The sequence below is a fragment of the Scaptodrosophila lebanonensis genome, unplaced genomic scaffold (assembly GCF_003285725.1).
Source record: "Scaptodrosophila lebanonensis strain 11010-0011.00,11010-0021.00 unplaced genomic scaffold, SlebRS2 tig00000080-arrow-pilon, whole genome shotgun sequence".
NCBI lineage: Eukaryota > Metazoa > Arthropoda > Insecta > Diptera > Drosophilidae > Scaptodrosophila > Scaptodrosophila lebanonensis.
The window spans coordinates 2985072-3005129 of NW_022060561.1; the positions used below are offsets into that span (position 1 = coordinate 2985072).

Genomic DNA, 20058 nt, shown 5'->3' on the forward strand with positions numbered 1-20058 from the left:
TGGCTGATGACGAAACTTAATGATTTCAATAAGATCCTAAAATAAAGCATCAGAATGCCAATTAGAAACACTTAAAAGAGTGAAAACCCAAAGAAAGAGAAGCTATTTGGCTTTTGGATTTGTTTCTACGATTCGAAGGGGAAATTGCATTTTCCCATCAAATAAAGCGCTAAAAGGATATCGAATACCACCAAAAGCCTTGTGTCACCATCCTAAAGGAAATACTGGCCGTTTAAAACAGTGTCCTCTTCACTTTAGGATGAAGCACAATTTGAAGTAAAATGTGCATATATTTATGCCGACGACTGTATTCATACCCATTTATACATTTGGAATGTTAGTGCTTATGTTAATGTGTTCAAAATATGCTCTGTCTGTCTAAATTTTTTGAAGTTGCCAAAGTCAATAGAGCTGTTAGTTATATATTTGTTTATTTATTTTGTTGAGCATGTGTTTAGCAATTTAGGACTGTCTGTCAAACAATAATTGGCCAAAATAATTAATAATTAAATTAATTAAGTTAAGCTTAGATGCTAGAATAAATAAGTCACTTTAAGTCGCTGTGTATATACACACATATGTATATGTATATATGCAAAAAAATAAAAAAAATAAATGCTAGAGCCATTTTGGGGCCCAAAAAATACACACATATATGTACAGCTCTGTGTATGTCAGTTAGCCGAGCCCCTGAAACGTACCACTTCATGCCACATTGAGAACAACAATAACAACAACATTCCACCCCGAAAGCCCATTCCCCTAACCACCGTAACAAACAAAATTAACATTGAAAGAAGAAATCAGCTGTTAGTGCAAAACACAATTTCGCTGTCACACTCAATACTCTACAGAGCTAAAAGAAAAACAAGTTAGACCAAATAACCATGTGACTCTGACACGGTAAATATCAGTAGTTTATTAGCATATAGAACTAGCTGTAGTCTTTTAGTAGAGCCCGTTAAAAAAAAAACACTAAAAACAAATCCATAAACCCCGCATAATACTCATAAGCGCCCCCAAAACACTATGCTTCAAAGCGCTATTCGCTCTCTCTCTCTCTGTCTCTCTCTCTGTCTCTGTCTGCCCTCTCTTTCCCTCTCTCTTTCTCTCTCTTACTCTCTGCATACACTCTCTGGCTTTCTAACTCCGACTCCGCTCTAGTATATGCAGTCTAGTCTGAAACCTCTTCTAGCTAACTACTTATTACAACCAATCTCCAAAATGCTATTTCGCAACTGACATCAACATTTTGTATAAAATATTTTCAATAAAACCCAAAGGGCATTTACATTGCTATATAATTTGCTATATGAAAAAAAAAACCAAAAAACTAAAAAACAAAAAACGAAAATATTAAAATAGAAACCTCAAAAGGGGTTAATTCGTTTTTTCTCATTTTTAATCGATGCAATTTTTCCTTTCTTTTTCTTCTTTTTTTCATTTAATTTTTGCAAAAATAAAAATAAAAACACTTGGATTTTGCGTTCAAAAAATAATCAAAACAAAACCAAACCAAACCAAACTCAATTCGTTGTGTGCTACAAATGAAAAAACAACAACAACAACAAACACTGCTCTCTACTACTCTACTCTACTCTACTCAACTACTCTACTCTACTCTACATACACAATGTACCAATTGAACTAACACGCACACACACACACACACAACCACACAAAAACAATTTGAAAACTGTGTGTGAAATGAAACACTGCATTATTTATCGAACACCTCCCCCCAAACCACACACAATTACAATGACAAAGATGATGTTCCAGGCAAAGTGGACGAAAAGGCGACCCAACTGCATGCGATCGCCTCCCTAAAGGTGCTGCTGGACGCGACGAAACCGCAACGCGGTGGTGCCACCACCTCGGCGGCCAATCACGTCAAAATCAATCTCAAGGAGACCACACTGGCCGATCGACCTAATGGCAATATAGACACGACGCTCGATTCGGTAAGTTGTGCCATTGTGCCGATTTCTAAATACATACATATCTATATACATATTTATGTATTACTTACATTGCTAATGAAATGATTTTTAGGCATGATTTTCTTTTCGTATTTGTTTATCGTTTGAGTCTTTCTTTTGTTGTATTAAAAAACCAATTAAATTAAATTTACAAAAAAAAAAAAAAAAAAAAAAATACAATGTCACACACAATGCGCTGCATTCTTCATACAACAAATCGCAGGCAATATCGTAAATTTCAATATCGTAAAAACGAATATCGTAAGGTTACATTTAAAGTTGGAGCATCTGCTGAAACAGATGAAAATTTACGATATAGGAACAACTACCGCAATTACAGATAGTAGGTTTCTTGTGTTATAACCCGAACTTAAACGCGCCAGTGTCAGTTGAATGCATTACTCCAAATTAAACATCGTAAACCCAATTTCTTCCAAGTTTTTCTTTAATAGCTCACCGACATGGTTCAGCCTACCAGTTCAAGCGTTTCTTTTTTTTCCAAAAGTTCTACATGTTCTGTTAGTTGGCATGTTTCTTTGCAATGCTAATGTAAAAATTGATTGATTGACTGATTGATTGACTGTCTAATTAATGCATAAGCAGCACAGCGTTTGAACTGCAGCTAAAACCGTTTAATGGTGCGTCATTATGGAGTTATGGTCAGACAGGCAAATAATTGGCCCACAAATTTGCTGAGTTCTACAAGTACGGTTGATGTTAACGTTTCTTCAATCAAATATTTTGCATACCACTGCAGCCCTCTTGTTAATCACTTCTCGCAGTATACTTGTAAATATAGATGAATTCGTTAGCAAATTATTTGCCTGCGGGACCATGGCTTTACACTTCTAAATGTTTCTACTATTTTTTTTTAAACGTATGTATGTATGTTTAGGAATGTACATATGTATGTGTGTTCGGCCAGACCTTATATGTACTTATGTGCCCCAATGCTGAATGAACAGCTTCAATTACTAGCTCCTATCTACGATTGTTGTCAAAATACTGTACCTACCTATTATAATTAAATTTAAGAGCAAGAAGCAACAAGAAGAGTCTGTGTGTTTATGCAACGTTTATGTGTGACTTACTGTAACTCTCTTTCTCTTACTCTCTTATGAATTCTTATGTAACTTTCTTTCTTTTAACAAAACCAAAAAAAAAAAAACAAAAGTAATATTAATTTTTTATTTTGATCAGTAATTTAACATATAACTTTCCACCCACAAGCCACATACCCACACACACACACCCTCACAACCTCACACCCACACAAAACTCTCTCTATCTCTATCTGTGTGCCTCTGGCTCTCTCTCTCTATCTAACTCTCTATCTCTCTTAATACACATTCACCTGTCACCTTTTTGTGTATGCCTTAACTGTAATACTCTCTCGCAACACATCCCACATCTCTTCATCTATTTGTGCGTGTATGTGCGTGTGTTGTTTTTTCCCAAATAAAGAGCTAATTCGGAATAGAACGAAAAACTAAAATAAAGTACTACTACAATATATACTACTAAGTATTTGCATAAAATTATCGTTTTTCTGCAGACCATTTGGAACTCATTTGCTTTGTGTCTTTACTTAGTAATTTTTAAGCGAATGTTGACACTTTCGTAATATTACCTATCAACTCATGGAACATACATAATTGCATAGTTACAGTACATACCTACAAACATACTACATAAGCTAACCCACCCACAACGTTTATTCGAAGTATGTACCAAGAACAAAAAACAAAACAACAAAAAAAAAAAGTAAAAATACATAAAATGTTTTTCTTTTCTACTCAATACCTTTATGATTTCCACTCACATTCAATGCTGTGCGATGAAGTCATTTGAGCCACTCGAGACATTCAAGACATCATTCAGTTATTCATTTCAAAGTGTTGCCACGTGCCAGCAGCAACAACAACAACAACAACAATAACTCGCTATGCAAATGCTGCGCCTTGCGCTCCAGCCTCGCTGCTCCCTCCAAATACCGTAAAGCCAAAACCATATATGACACAGCTGCGATCCCACGCCCCCACACATCTGTGCCCAAGTCGTGTTATTGTTGACATTTTCTGATTGTTTTCTTTTTTTTCCTCATTTTTTTTTTCTTAAACGTACATTACTATGCATAGCCAGCACTTGCCAAAGCAACAACAGCATTGCATTACGTTCCTTGGTTCTTGGTGTTCTTGTTATTTTTGTTGTCATTTTTTTTTGTTATTATAATTTTTTGCAAAAAGATGACAAAGCAAACAGCCACAAAATTCAAAGTCGTTGACTATCTTAATAGTGATTGTGAAGTTATTGTGAAGTCAAACGCAGCTGCGATACAAAAATTTGAAAATCCCAACATTGCGAGTATTTCCGAGTTGGGCCAAGTCTGTGAGCAAATTCTCTCCGCTATCTCCTATATCTATTTCTATCTGACTCGTCAACCCCAAATGCCAAATTGTTATATTTCCCGCTGTATGTGATTGTTTGTTAAATGTTCTACTTAAAACCCGATCAACAAAACTCCCCACACTTCTAACTTCTAACTGCCACTTCTACACATAACCAACAAATCAACCAACTTGAAAACTTTCTATCTGTCTCCCAACAACTACTATCTCTAACAGTTTCAGTTTTAATCAACTTTTATTTCAATAACTAACTACATGTTTACATATAATACTACTACTACTATATATAATTGCCATTTAAAAACAAACAAAAAGTAACGTCAAAAATCAAGGCAACCGCATATAATTTGTTGAAAAATTATATATATCTATATACTTTTCTCTCAAAACAAATTTAACTTAAATTCAATTCAAAAAGCCATCCTTAAGTGGTCGACGTCCTAGCTGGATTGAGCAGAGGGTCAAAATTCAGACACGCAAATTTAGCATCAAAGTTAGTTTCATAAACAATTTTTATTGCTCTCTCTCTCTCTATCTCTCTCCTCTATATATTGCATAACAATTTTATTATTATTTATTTTTCTCAAACTACATTAAACAAAAAAGCAAAATTAAGTTCGTTATATGTAAGACGTGACGTCAGTCTAGCGGCTTGCAAACTAACATTCCTGTGCAGTGTGAGATATATGTACTATATATACTAAAAGGTATAGTATTTCTTGAATATAGGAAAAGCTATAGTCAGCGTTAGTTATAATCGGAAAATTCAGCTTGAACTTCTGCTATAGGAAAGTGATTCATTCACTCGATCTAGACCACAACTGATTCTGTGGTTGGGAGTAAAGATGTGAGATTTACATGAATAGTTAAATAGTCAGATCACAAAGAAGTCGAAATTGTTTCAGAAAATAAAATTGAAGAACATCTGGATTTCAATTTAGAATATTTGACATTTTTTGTAGGATAAGTTTTAAATAGAATATTGTTTAAAAGGACGATAAAAAGAGGGTTCTGTGATTTTTCCTAGATATGTGTGTGAGGCGTTGTCGTAATCGAGATATACATAAATATTTAAGTCTTCTAATCACAAAGAAGAGGAAATAGTTTAAAGAAATAAAATTGAGAGACACCTGCATTCCAATATAGAAAATGAGACACTTTTTGTGGGAAAAGTTTTAAATAGAATATCGTTTATAAAGATGATATAAAGAGGGTTCTGTGATTGTGCCTAGAGATGTGTGGGAGACGTTATCGTAAACGACATTTACATAAATAGTTAAATAATCTGATCACAAAGAAGTGGAAATAGAAATATCGTTTATAAAAACGATATAAAGAGGGTTCTGTGACTTCAATATTTTAGAAATCAAATTGCGGTTTATCTCTGCTACATTTTTGAATCATAGTCTTAAATGGATTATCGATTATAAAGACGACAAAAGTTATGCCTAGAGATGTGTTATCGTAGACGAGATAAATACTTAGTGCAATAAATGTTGTTCTATTGTAGTTCCATGAGAAGTACAAGAAGTGGAAATAGTGGCAAGAAATAAAATTGAGAAGACGTCTGTTTTCATATTAGGAAAATAGCTATATTTTGAAGCACAAGTTATTAATAGAATATCGTTTTTAAAGGCAACAAATATAAGGCTCTGTTTCGACATTTTCTAGTGGATATATAGAAATAGAAAAGGTGTATACATTTAAACTGCTTCGATGGTAATCGACGAAAAAAAAAAATTTTACAAGGTACTACTTGAAATACGCCTTTAATGAAGTATCGAGCCCAGTTCCCAAGCATTAAAATTTGAAGCACCAGGAATGAAAACGGTGAAACATACTTAAACAGATGCCAAGAAAACAGTTTCTTATATTTAAAGTTAATTGAAAGGCTCGTTAAATGGGAGATCACGCAACCACCTCTAGTTTCGAAGCATTTGCATTTGAAACATGACACGCGCCCCATGTGGGGAGGAGGCTAAACAATTACGATGAATGATTAAGCGACATGCGAATGGGTACACTGTTATTTAGTTATTCGATCTAATGTGTCAGTCATGGCACTATAAATCTACATAAATATTTTTAAAAAAGTATAGTATATTGAGGCACTGCCCATGAACGTTGAACGCAACCGCAGACGCCGCAATCGCAATAACGAGAATAAACTCACACTTAGATACACCGCTTTTGCAAAATAAAACAAAACATTTAAAAAAATTAATCGAGTATTTTGTACTCTCACTCACATTGCTTAAGTACCGCTTACACCAATACATTTAATACCTAGATAGTAAATAAATAAAATTGTATGTAACGTAGAATTAAAAGTTAGCTCTAGTTGTGAACTCATCATGATTTAATCGAATAATTTTACTTTCATCTATTTATATAGTTTTCCAACTTTAGTTTTGGGCTCTACCCATAAACGCATCCATTGGTGTGTCTGTGTAGCCTCTGTCTGTGTTGTTGCACTTGAAAAGCATGCGCTGTGCATTTTTGGGGTCTGGTGGAAAGAAATCAATCAATGAATGCTCAAAAAAAAAAAAGAAAACACCAGCCCGACTAATGCCGAACTCTGCACGTTTCAATATGTAATCGTATTAAGACATAGCACCCACAATAATTGTAAAATACAAGCATTTAAAAAATAATCATAATAATAGAAGTAAGTGCATAAAATTTTTAAAAATTTCAATTTCTTTTATTCTTAACATAATCGTTAGTGAAGTGTTCCCCCTTCCAGTTGTACATACACGTACTTTTTTTTTTTGTTTAAATTAATTAAACGTTGACTAAACCAAATCCAAGCAAGCTCTAAACGCCTGTCTGTGAGTGCTTCGAAATGAATTCCAAACCAAAAAAAAAAACAACAACAAAAAAGAAGAAATAACTTTTGTAAAAAATAGCAAAGAGCTGAATATGCACAACAATTAATGAAAAGTAAAGCCATAATCATGCATTCATAACACTCATCATTGTATAGCAATCGTGCCAAGCCGATCACAACAAATCAAACGAATCCACTCAAGCCACTCCACTCATCTCCACTCAGAGCTCACAACTCACCACTCAGAACTCACCACTCAGCTGTCGTTTAAGAGCGTACATAATCACACATTTTACTATATATTTTATATGAACAAATTAATATTCTATATACATACTTACTTATAAATATACTTATATCATACATACTACTATATATTTATCAATTATCAATTATTACGTATTGTAAAGATAACGAAAGACCCATTATAACCCCCATTCCACTCGAGTTCACACAAAACTAACTGCAACTTATTTTCCACACAACACGAAAAATGTTTTCCTAAAAAAAAAAAAAAACAACAACAAAGGCACCTGAAATAGAAGACGAACCGGAGCCTTTGAGCATGGCCTGGCCGGATACGGCACGGAAACGTCTAACCTATGTTCTGGTCGCTCCATTGCTGGTACCGATGTGGCTAACGCTGCCCGATACGCGCTCGCCCCGCGGCAAACGCTTCTTTCCCGTCACCTTCATTGGCTCCATACTGTGGATAGCCGCCTTCTCATATCTGATGGTATGGTGGGCCAATGTGGCCGGCGATACCGCCCGCATACCGCCCGAGGTAAGTCGGAAAAGTCCAACCAGCCAGCCAGCAGTTAAATAAGCAATTTCTGGGCCATAGGTAATGGGACTGACCTTCCTGGCAGCGGGCACTTCCATACCGGATTTGATAACCTCAGTTATTGTGGCACGCAAAGGCTTTGGTGATATGGCTGTGTCTAGCTCTGTGGGCAGCAATATATTCGATGTAACTGTGGGGTAAGTACAGTCTATAGAAACTGCTCTAAAAACTAAAATAATTAGCCATGTTTCCGTTTCTGAATTTTATTAAATCATGAGGAATTGAAATAGACAATAACCCAAATACTATTCCAACATTTTAAAAAATGTATTATAATGCCGATTAGCTCAATTGTTTTACGGATTTGCGAACATTAATTAATTTCTATTCAACAAAATTCGATTTCAAACTCGATCGAATTATGCGGAATTGATAAAATCCAGTATACAATTGATATGATCGATTTCAATTCTTCAAAATGCGTTTCCGAATTCCATAGAGTTATGCGGAATTGAAAGTTACGGGAATCTAAAATACGATTAAGATTTTTGATTCTATAATTTTTTCGAAATGGAAACATTTATTGATTTCAATTCTCCAAAATTCCGAATTCCATGAAGTTATGCGGAATTGAAAGAAACCAGAATCTGGAATACGTTTAAGATTTCAAAATGGTTTCGAAATGGAAACATTTATTGATTTCAATACTCCACAATTCGTTTCGTAATTTCATAAAGTCATGCGGAATCGAAAGAGTTGAGAATCCAAAATACCATTCAGATATTCGCTTTCAAAATGTTTGCATAATATCTCGATAGCTGCATGGTTTTTTGGATATCCATTTCTATTCCGCATAGTTCGTTTGAAATGGGAAACAGAAATAAACTACAATGTATATAAAAAAATATATGTTTTCCTTGACTCCCCGCTCCTTTAACCAGCTTGCCAATTCCCTGGCTACTTTATGGTATTATCTACGATGCACCAGTTGAGGTCAACTCTGTAGGCATGGTTTGTTCCATTACGATTTTGTTTATGATGCTGGTGTTTGTGGTAATGTCAATTGCCTGCTTCCGATGGCGCATGAACAAGGGGCTGGGATTTACCATGTTTCTACTGTATTTTGTCTTTGTTGCTGTTTCGCTGATGTTCGAATACGATATGATCACTTGTCCAGTGTAAGAAGCGAATATGACGAACAAAGACAAAATTACAAACACAGCCGATGGCGATAGCGATAACGTTAACGATAGCGATAGCCGATCAGCGCAATATACATACATGTTTGATAACAACAACCAAAACGACAACAACAACATCCACTTAGCTAAATTATATACAAACAAATTAATGAATTAATTAATGAATTAAACAAAGGACTTAACTAAATAATCGAATTGTTAAACCCACACACATACTACACACATAGAATCACATACATGGCAGAAGCATTAATAAAGAATGAAACAAAAATAAATAAGAATTACATAAAAATATGAAAACTTAACGTAAAATGCGAGTTAGTTAGTGCAACTAAGTGCATCGTTTCCTTTTCGAAAGACATTTACTTTAAAATGTTTAGTCGCAGCTTTTTAATGACAACATTGAACAACCTATAAACGATTCTTAAGCTCTCTCTATCTTACTATCTTCTACTCAACTATGGACCTTATCTATCTATTTATCTAATTATTATTATTGTTATTATTATTACGATTAGAAGAACAAGATAATGCTTCCCAAAACATTACTTTAACTGATCCTTTGGGTTCTAAATATAGTACAGCCAAAAGAAAAAAATTATTATAAACCAAAATTATCAAAAAAATATAATAATAATGATAATATTTCTGGCACATGCACCTTATATAATAGGCAAAAGCTAAAATTAACCTAAGCAGTTTCGTGGCTAAGTGTCGGGCAGCAGGCATACTTAATTCTACAATATGACAACAGTACTCTAAACCTATTAGTTATAAACCCCTCTGATGCCTACCTACGTTTATGCGCAACCTAATGATGGAAAGCTGGAACAATAGCGTCCACAAGAAAAACGATTAAGCACGAATGAATGCTGCAAAACATGAATTTGTGAATATATCTGATATACTAAATAGCTTTAATTTGTTATTGATTCCAGCTTCCAGCAGGGATGTGCAACGATACAACGAATGATATGAATAATAAGATGAGTCCCAATAAAATTCATCAATTGCAGATACAATGCTTTAATATGTAATTTTCCAACACTAAGAAATCTAAAGATCTAACTTGGTTTCTTATTTAATTGAAAAATATTTGAATTAATGAAACGAAAGGCAAGAAATAATAACACAACACCAAGAATTGGACATGTGCTCTACATTATTCTTATATTTGTTCAAACAAAAATCAACCGAACTTTAATTTAAATTTCTATCATTTCGATATGTCGTTTTTCAATACTATGGATTCGTTATATTCTTGTACAAGACGAAAAATTGGGCTGACTTTCTTAGCTATTTATTTGCCTCCAATTATTAAAAATTAACAACAAAAAATCTGTCTTAATATGTTGCTTAAAGGGAGATGAATAAATAATAATAACAGTAACTTAATTTTTGTAATAAATAAATAATGAATCTATTCAAATTATAGTTTTACAACACCAAAGGAAATTTATGATTTGCACAAAACCAACAACAAAATTATGATATAAATACATTAATTCGCTTAACAGCACTACAAATTTTAAAGATTAACCTTTAAAGTAAATCTGGGAATTGAAATCTCAAATGAATTTCAAATGATTCGTTGTATGCGTTCTACAAAACTAACAAACAGGCAGCGTATAGGTGTAGAAAATGCAAACGAGGCTCTACCAATACTCATATCAGCTAAGCAGCAGAATACCGCGCCTTATAAATACCTAAATAAAATATGTACTCTGCTAGACAAATACATAGTTATTGCAGAAGAAAGTGCTAAGAGTGTTTCTGAAAGAATAATAATATTTTTGTTAACTATTTATTGCTCATATAGAATGTATTTGTGTATCTGCCCAGCACACAAAGCCACAAATTTGTATTAAGTATTGTATTTTATTTGCATAATCTTTTTCTAAATTCGAAATTCTCCAGCAATTCCAAGGCTATACTAAAACACTTCTTTCCCTAGTTTTTACAACCAAGTTGTTTTAACTTAATAACCAAAATAAATATATAACCGAGTATGAACACTTATATACCACACGCACACATACTCACACGGCATACCTATATCGCCCTACCTATATTGATTAAGTGATAATTTGCGAATGAAAAACGGGATGAGAAGATGAAGAGAACAGATGAACAGAGATTAGAAGAAGATGAAGATGAAGAAGGAAAGAAAACTTTCTAGTAAGCTAACTACTATACTCAACAAAAAGAATAAAGTAACAAAAGAAATACCTACTTTAATAAATTTTGCTAAGCATTTGCCATAATTTTAACACGATGATCGATTATACCTTTATAACTTATTATGATTATGATTATTGTTGGCGTGTAAAAGGTGCAGTTATTTAAATTTAACAATATTTATGATAGACTACTAAACCACGAAAGAAAAACAAAACCAAAAACACAAAAATGAAAACGAATACGAAAAAAAGAACACAAATAATTTCATATACTTTTTTGCTTAAAAACCTCCCCCATATATATGAGCATATAAACATACGTATTATATAACAACAACAACAAACAACAACAACCAAAAATATTTAAACAAAAAACTTGCTCTCTTTATTTAGAAGTACGTAAACATTTTTCTAAACTAACATTAAAAAAAAAAACTCGAAAAAAGTGACCGCATTATAGTATGCAACAAAAAATTTACAAAAAAAAAAATCAAGAAAAAGAAGTCGAAGCAAATTGAACATTTAACGTAAAAGCATACATATATATAAATATATATATTTTATATATAAAGAAAAAACATAAAGTACATATATGCTACTATAACTTAAGTAGGCAAATACATATATCTAACTGATATTCAAACGTTTGCATATGGCTCGCAAGTTGAAGTTGAAAGTTGAAGCTGATGAATTGACGAATTGACAATTTGACAAATTGATGAAATGACAAAATTACACAAAACACAGAACAGAAAGCAATAATTTTTCATACGATGCAATGAGAAGCATAGTTACATGAGAAACCAAAAATAACAAACTAGTGGCAGTGACTTAACTTTATATACTACATACATACATATACATATACCTATATATATATATATATAATACGCCTATTTAACAAATTCGAACTGTATATTTAAAAAGCACGGCCAACAAATCGCTAAACGGCGGCCGGCCAGCCAGCCAGCCAGCCAGTCGTATATAGTGGGAAACCATCACACAATATTCATACATATATATATATATATATATATATATATACATGCAACTATATATATATAGTATAGTATGTATTACACACACAACTTACATCTATTTAATAATAACAAGAGCAAATGAACGTACACCCCATGGGTGCAGTGCATAACAAATGGCACACAAGCATTAAAAATACGATTAACTCGAAATGTTATGACATGCAAATTTATAAATACAGAGAACACCAATACCAATACGATTCTGAATGCATTGTACAAAGAAACTCAACTCGAAAAATACACACATATATAGAGTTCAACAACATACTACGTACGTCATGCTTTGTTCATGCAATGCCAATCCTATACTTACTCACACACCCTCACACCCAAACCCACACACCCTCAACTAACTATGCACCATGGAACTTACGCTCTAGATATCCTCAAAACTATCATGTGAACAGTGCTGTCTGCCAAGGACTTCAAAATAAATCAAAAGTTTCTCAATATTCATTCATTTTTTCCTAATTGAGATTTTTTTAAATACAAGTATTCCAAGCATTTCAAGATTTCCACAAATTCAATGAAGAACACTGAAATGTATTCCTGAAATTGTGGGCTTTCTGATTTTAATATAGATATAGATTCAAGATTTCATATCGAAAATTAAGTTCTTATAAAACTTTAAAGAAGTATTTCTACAAATTTCCTATTTCCATATTCCAAAAGAGTATGCTTCTCCAAAGTTATGATCAAATACTTATTTACAAATGTGCAAAGATATCGAAAAAATTTCACATTTTCTAATCTAAAATATTCTAATAGTAATTTTAATCAATTTATATTTTCTTCAACGTTTCGAGAAATGTTCATGAAAACTCCTACTTTTCTATTCTAATATAATACATATAATTCCTTAAATTCTGGTTCCCATTCCTAATGTTTCTTAAACATTTTAAAAATTTTATCAATTGAACATTATTATTTTTGAAAATACAAATTTCTAAAGGAAAAACATGTTTCCTCGCTAAATTTAAGGCAGAAACACTTCAAGCGTTCTTTAAAATGTTTTACAAATGGTTCCTGAAATTCCAATTTCCATATTTCTAATCAAACAATTCTTGTTACACGTTTAATATAACATTGTTTAGAAAACATAAACAAATTTAGCTTAAATACGTACATCTATAATATTTTAATAAATATTCTTTCTAACAATGAAAGAAATTCTTGAACTATAAAGTGTTCAATATTCTTTAATTCAGATAAAATGATGGTGAAAACTCTCACCTATTTATTTACATTTAGGAATTTTGTTTAGCAACTTCTTCAATGCACCTTCCCAGACCGCACTGCACACGAAATAGTTTCTATATAGAGTCTTTCGAACTCTTCTAAGTCTCAGATGCTCGCTGCATTACAATTCTAGAGCAGGCTTTAACTTATAACACTAACTGACAGCTTCCAAAGACATTTGAAGAAGACGAGAACAAATTCAAATGAAATGAAAAAGAAAAAAAATGAACTTAAACTTTTATACAAGCTGTACGTTTAACTAAACAATAATCTTCCAAATTAACTTTAAATAATGCATATACATACATACTAAATATATACGAGAAATTTATAAATACACACACATACTGAAGATAGGAAAAAGCAGCACCCCAACACCGACACACGCCACACTCTATCCACACACACATACTCACAAACATTCGATACATATCGCGCGCCTCTCTCTCTATTCTTAGAGATAAGAACACTGTACACTCGAAGTACAAACTCTAGGACTACGAACTACTCCTCTCATGCATTAATACAACATTTCCGGTCTGTTTCAAGGACCTAACCCTAAATCGCAGTACAAAACATGCAGCGAAATGTTAACAAAAATCAAAATCAAATGCAATGCTAAGGCAACAAAGCAATAAACAATACTAGTTAGCTAGTCTCATTTAGGCATCGATCGATCATTAATCATTAACTTAAAGACACAAAAACACACACATACACGCACTTCTCCTCCTCTTAACGCCATTAATAAAAAACTAAATAAACAATAACAAGACATAAACATAAAATAAAATCCAAACGCACACACGTCGAGTGGTCGTAGAATTCTCGCTTTAATATAAATATATATGATTATATATATATATATATACATAAAATATATATATAAAATTGTTATGGTTATAGATTTTTAAAAAGTTGAATAATTGCGTAAAAAGTAAAAACTAAAAAAAAATTGTTGAGAAATTAGTAAAACGTTCATAACAGTAACAAGAAGTATAATAAAATTGATGATGAAAAGAAGATAAAATTCATAATAAAACTAATACATATAGTAATGCTATATATACTTTATAAAATATTTAACAATTAATAATAAAAATCATTGTTTGAAATTAAACTGAAAAAAGAAGAAAAAACAACAACTTCATCACGCGTACAATTACTTGTGTCTGCTAATTTTGTTGAAGCAAAATTTTGAGTTTCGAGAAATTGTTTTAATATCTCTTTGCTCCTTACAGTAAGTACGTAAGTATGAACAATAGAAATTATAATTTAGCTTTGCAACGAATTGGCTTTTTTATAAAAAAAAATAAAAGAAAACAAACAAATTAGCAAACACAGAGCCGGCTCATTTTTTAAAAATCATCTCGAGGCTGAAACATGCACGCGTTACTGCACACTGCAGCGGCAGTTGAAGCTCAAATAGTGTTGGGAAGCCTTAAAATCAATCACGTAAAACAATCGAAACCAACAAACGTACGAACAAACGAGCACATAATCATTAATTTCAGCTTTAAATATTATATATATACATATATATACATACATAGATATACATATACAATACATATATTAACTTTTATAATGGATTATTAAAAAGGCAAGACAGATACATATACCTATATATATACAATATATAGATATATTATTGTACTCGTAGTTATGTATATCATTTTTTGCGTACTTACATACATATACACATATAAACAGTTGCAAGAAACGTAATTTCTTTTCTTTTTTTTTAAATAAATACGAACCGCAATGTTATGTACAATATATATACATATATATATATATATATATATATATAATTAAGTGCGCATATGCATGATATACTTACACGTTTCAAGTTGCGTCCGTTGCAAAACACAATAAATATTTAAAAGCGAATACTTGGTTCAAAAAAAAAAAACGAAGTCGAATCGAAATTTAAAACTAACGGCCTGGGCTGCCAACCTAACGGCTCCAGCTGTGTGCCGTAGCGGGCAGCCTCTGTCTGTCTGCCCACGCCGCTGTATAAATTTGCGCTCGAAACTTTATTCTGAGTTTTAAATAAACAAATATTTTAATGCCATAACAATATAAATAATAAATAAAAAGAAAAAGACGAAGAAGAATAACAACAACAACAACCGAAAATCCAGTAAAAAGTAATAGTTAACATATTGGTAGACTAATTTAAAGTTTTTATAGCGTTTTCAAATTTGTATGTATATGTAACGACAATGCGTTTATTATTTAAATAGGCGGAAAAAAACAACAACAATATATTGTAGCATGTGGCAAAGAAATTTTTTGTATTTGTTTTTTAGCCAATTTGGTTAACGATTTTCGGTGTAACGTCGTTTGGGATACGAAGTACGTAAAAAAATAAATATATAGCCGTCGTGTGTAATAAAATTCCATTACCCACCAATGATTTTGTGTTGTTTGGTTAAATTGTTGTACAATTTTTTACTTAACACACACACATGTTTGTTTTCTTGAATGGACAATTGTAACAAATCTATAGATTGTTGTGCATGTAATTAGTAATTAATTTAATAGTGAGCAAGAGAGTATTATAATAAAAAAAAGTTAATTTTAATAACTGATACGCTTTTAGCACATAAGATTGTACAAATCATTTATACAAATAATTCATAAATTAATACCAAATGAGCAGTGGCCTGCCTGTTTATAAATTTTCAAAAGTCCACTTTATCTCTTTTCAATTGTTTAAACATTTTCCAACATTTTCCCAACACTTGTTTCCGTATTTTGTAAGCCAGAGGTTAGGGAACAGTTCAATTTTGAAAGACGTTGCTTTACTTTAAAACTCTTGTAACTTGAAACGACAACGATCCAAAGCTTGCTCCGATGCGTCGCCGGCTACTTATTGGAATCTACAGAGCTACGAAGCAAAACAAGCAAGCACCTGTTGATTACTGACATGGACTGCCTTAAGATTTGGGCTTTACTTTACGAACACATTCGAATATAAAGCAGCAGCACTGTATCGCATAATACAGCAATTATGAAATTTAAAATTTATAAACAGAGGAAAACATGTTATTTACTTTATATAAGTATAGTTAAATAAAATACCATTTAGATTTTATACAGACACATATGTATGTACGCCCAACGCCCAACGCCCATCACCTCCCACACATACTATACATATGTAACATCATATGACGCGCTCGCATCTGGTCAAGAGGGTATCATCAAACTGCATTAACAGACGAATACGAATCAAATAAATAGTCAATTTCAATATGGCTGGCACACACAATATACAAGTAAACAAGTAAAAATAATAATGTTTGAAGGAGGCGCAAATAAACAGACAGAAACGGAACAACAATTATGTGAATCAAAACGAATCTAAGCCGCAGAAAACCCAATAAGATGTTAACTAGATATTTAGGTGAAATATACAAAAGCAACATACACACACACACACACACACACACACACACACATACATACATACATTTAACAATGTTAACAAACGCTTAAAAAAGAGCATAAACACACAAACAAACATATAAACAATAAACACACACACACACGAGCGTCTAAAACGAAAATAAAACGTTAAATAGCTGAATTGTAGCGGAGCCGCAGCAAACGAATTAAGTAAATGGGCCGTTAAATGAACTTTTGTTATTAACAACAAAATTATTGTAAAGCAGTGAATTGCAATTAGCATATTGCGAACAAAAAAAATGAAGTTAATGTTGAAACTAAATACATAATATATAACGAATATTATATAATACAACAAACTTAGACTGTATGTTATTTTCTCAATACCTATAAAACAATAAAAACAAATTCAATAAAATGAGTTATCCAAAAGCATCTCGAATTGCATTTTGAATGAATGGGCAGTCGCGCGCAACGCTCCCTAACAAAAGCTCACAGTCATAAGTAGTTTGGCAGCCCTGGCCGGCAAAACACACAGCTGTCAAACAATCATTCCATGTGAATGGCATTCGTGTTTGAGTTCTTCTTCTTCTACCCTTTCCACGCGACCAACAACACAGAAACGTGTGTTTTGGTGCTGTGCGTGCTTTATTTTATTACATTTTTCACCAAAAACGCGAAGGTGGAATTTGAAAACAGTACTCTTTCACTTACTAAACAGCTGCACAACACAATTTAGCGAATATGCGACGTCCAAACAAGGTAGGCAACACACAAATAACGCAAATGAGGTTAGGTCCCTCTCATTTTCACAGTAACTTTACATTTTGTTCAACTTTTTGCGCAGTACGAGTCCGGTGAGGCTACCCAGTACATTAGCCGTCGTACGGCTATACGAAGGCTGCAGATATCGCTGAATGACTTTCGCCGCCTGTGCATTCTCAAGGGCGTCTATCCGCGCGAACCGAAACACAGGCGTCGCGCACAGAAAGGCTCGTCGGAGATAAAAATTCTGTATCATGCGAAGGACATACGCTTCCTCCTGCACGAGCCCATTGTGTGGACGCTGCGTGATTACAAGGTGAGGGTTTTTCTAAAAGAAAACCTTTCGAATTGTTACTCATATTTATGCCTTGCAGATCTTTGCCAAGAAAACGGGCCGCGACCGCGCCATCAAGGATTTCCGCAACTTAAAACGCCGCCTAGCCTTGTATCCAGAAATTAAGCTCGATCACATAGTGAAGGAGCGGTATCCAACGTTTATAGATGCGCTCAAGGATCTGGACGATTGTCTGACGCTGCTCTTCCTCTTCAGCACCTTCCCTTCGCTGCATTTGATACCGCGGGAGCAGTCCAATCTCTGCCGACGACTGACCATTGAGTTCCTGCACTATCTGATTGCCTCAAAGTCGCTGCGCAAGGTCTTCATTTCCATCAAGGGCTACTATTTCCAAGCCGAGATAAAGGGCCAGAAGGTCACTTGGATTGTGCCGCACTACTATCCCTTTAAGCCACAGTCGAAGCATGAAGTTGACTTCAAAGTCATGTCGATATTCGTTGAATTCTATACGATTATGCTCGGATTTGTCAATTTCCGTCTCTATCATGGCCTCAACATGGCCTATCCACCACAGTTTCCCAGCAGCGTGCTGCAGGACAACCCAGAGACTTTAAAAGATGAGTCTACATTCGTTTCGGATCGCATAGCTGCGCTGAATTTCGAGCTGCTGCGCACAGACAAAGTGCAGGAGGATGAGGAGGACCCGGACATTGATATGGAGCTGCTCGAGCAGGATGGTGACTCGAAGCGCATTATTAAAATGAAACAGGATGCACAGGAGGTGGCACGCTTGCGCACTCTCTTCAAGGGTCTGAAGTTCTACATAAATCGCGAGGTACCACGCGAGCCACTGGTTATTATCATACGCTCCTTTGGCGGCAAAGTGTCATGGGACTCCACCGTCTTTGCCGGCGCCACCTTCGACGAAGCCGATGAGACCATCACACATCAGATTGTGGACAGGCCCAGCTTAACGAAACAGTACATCTCCAGAGACTACATTCAGCCGCAATGGATATTCGATTGTGTAAATCAGCGCCAGCTACTGCCCACAAATAAATATTTCATGGGCGAGGTTCTGCCGCCACATTTGTCGCCATTCGTCGATGCCAAGCGCGATGCTTACATACCGCCCGAGGAGAGGGCCTTGCACGATCCATCACTCATCGAGACACATGGTGAGCAACATTTCTGCACTACTGCTTAATTAATTATTAACTGTGTATTACTTTTTTAGCACAAAGTGACGATGAATCTGAGGAAGAAGCTGCCGATGAGCAGGCAGAACAGATGCTGCTTGATGCACAGCTTGAACGCGCCTTTCACGATGAGAATATCGAGGATAAGAAGTACGGTGGTCGCGATGGTGTCAGTAAAGAAGACGAAGAAGTGCCCTCCGATGAAGATGAGGATGACGAGGAGGCAGAAGACGATGAGGAAGAAGAGTTGGACCCAAAAACAAAGCGAAAACTGGAAGAAGTAAGCGATTTTATTACACGGCTGCATATAAATATTAACTTTTTTCCTCTGCTTCTCGCTTCACTCACAGCAACAGAAAATGTCCGTTCAATCGGGCAAGGTCCATAAGGTGAACAAACGCCAGGTGCACAAGGCGGAGGTGGACGAGCATCGCTTGCAGGCTCGAATGGTGAAGCCGCGCCATCGCGATCTCTTCCGAAAGCTGATACGCGAAAAACAGTCCAAGGAGAAGGAGGAATGGCTGTTGCGGAAGAAGCGTCGCAACATCGAAGCCACCGCCAAGGAGGCCAAGAAGACGGCAAAGCGTGAGGCACGTAAGGCGGCGGCTACCGCTGCTGCATCGGCAGCCAAACTTAGCAGCAAATAGGCGTCCTATTCCTATAAGTCTAAGCCTACGTTTAAAGTTCTTTGCAATAAAAATGAAATTGAAAGAAATG

At 34.3% G+C, this 20058-nt stretch overlaps 2 protein-coding genes across 2 annotated transcripts in view; both read left to right on the forward strand.

Moving 5' to 3' along the window:
• Positions 1-9666, forward strand: part of LOC115626059 (sodium/potassium/calcium exchanger Nckx30C) — a 50004-nt gene extending 40338 nt beyond the window's left edge. Inside the window, exons 6-10 of the mRNA XM_030521311.1 lie at positions 1783-1964; positions 4809-4883; positions 7750-8004; positions 8065-8201; positions 8946-9666. Coding sequence (XP_030377171.1) covers positions 1783-1964; positions 4809-4883; positions 7750-8004; positions 8065-8201; positions 8946-9186 — 890 coding nt within the window. The 3' untranslated portion in view covers positions 9187-9666. The remainder of the gene's footprint in view (positions 1-1782; positions 1965-4808; positions 4884-7749; positions 8005-8064; positions 8202-8945) is intronic.
• Positions 9667-17689: 8023 nt separating this feature from the next.
• On the forward strand, positions 17690-20056 carry LOC115625822 (pescadillo homolog). The gene is made up of 5 exons (XM_030521013.1): positions 17690-17844; positions 17930-18163; positions 18222-19320; positions 19380-19621; positions 19692-20056. Exons 1-5 carry the CDS (start codon positions 17827-17829, stop codon positions 19986-19988), a joined length of 1890 nt encoding a protein of 629 aa, XP_030376873.1. The 5' UTR covers positions 17690-17826; the 3' UTR covers positions 19989-20056.
• Positions 20057-20058: the final 2 nt, after the last annotated feature.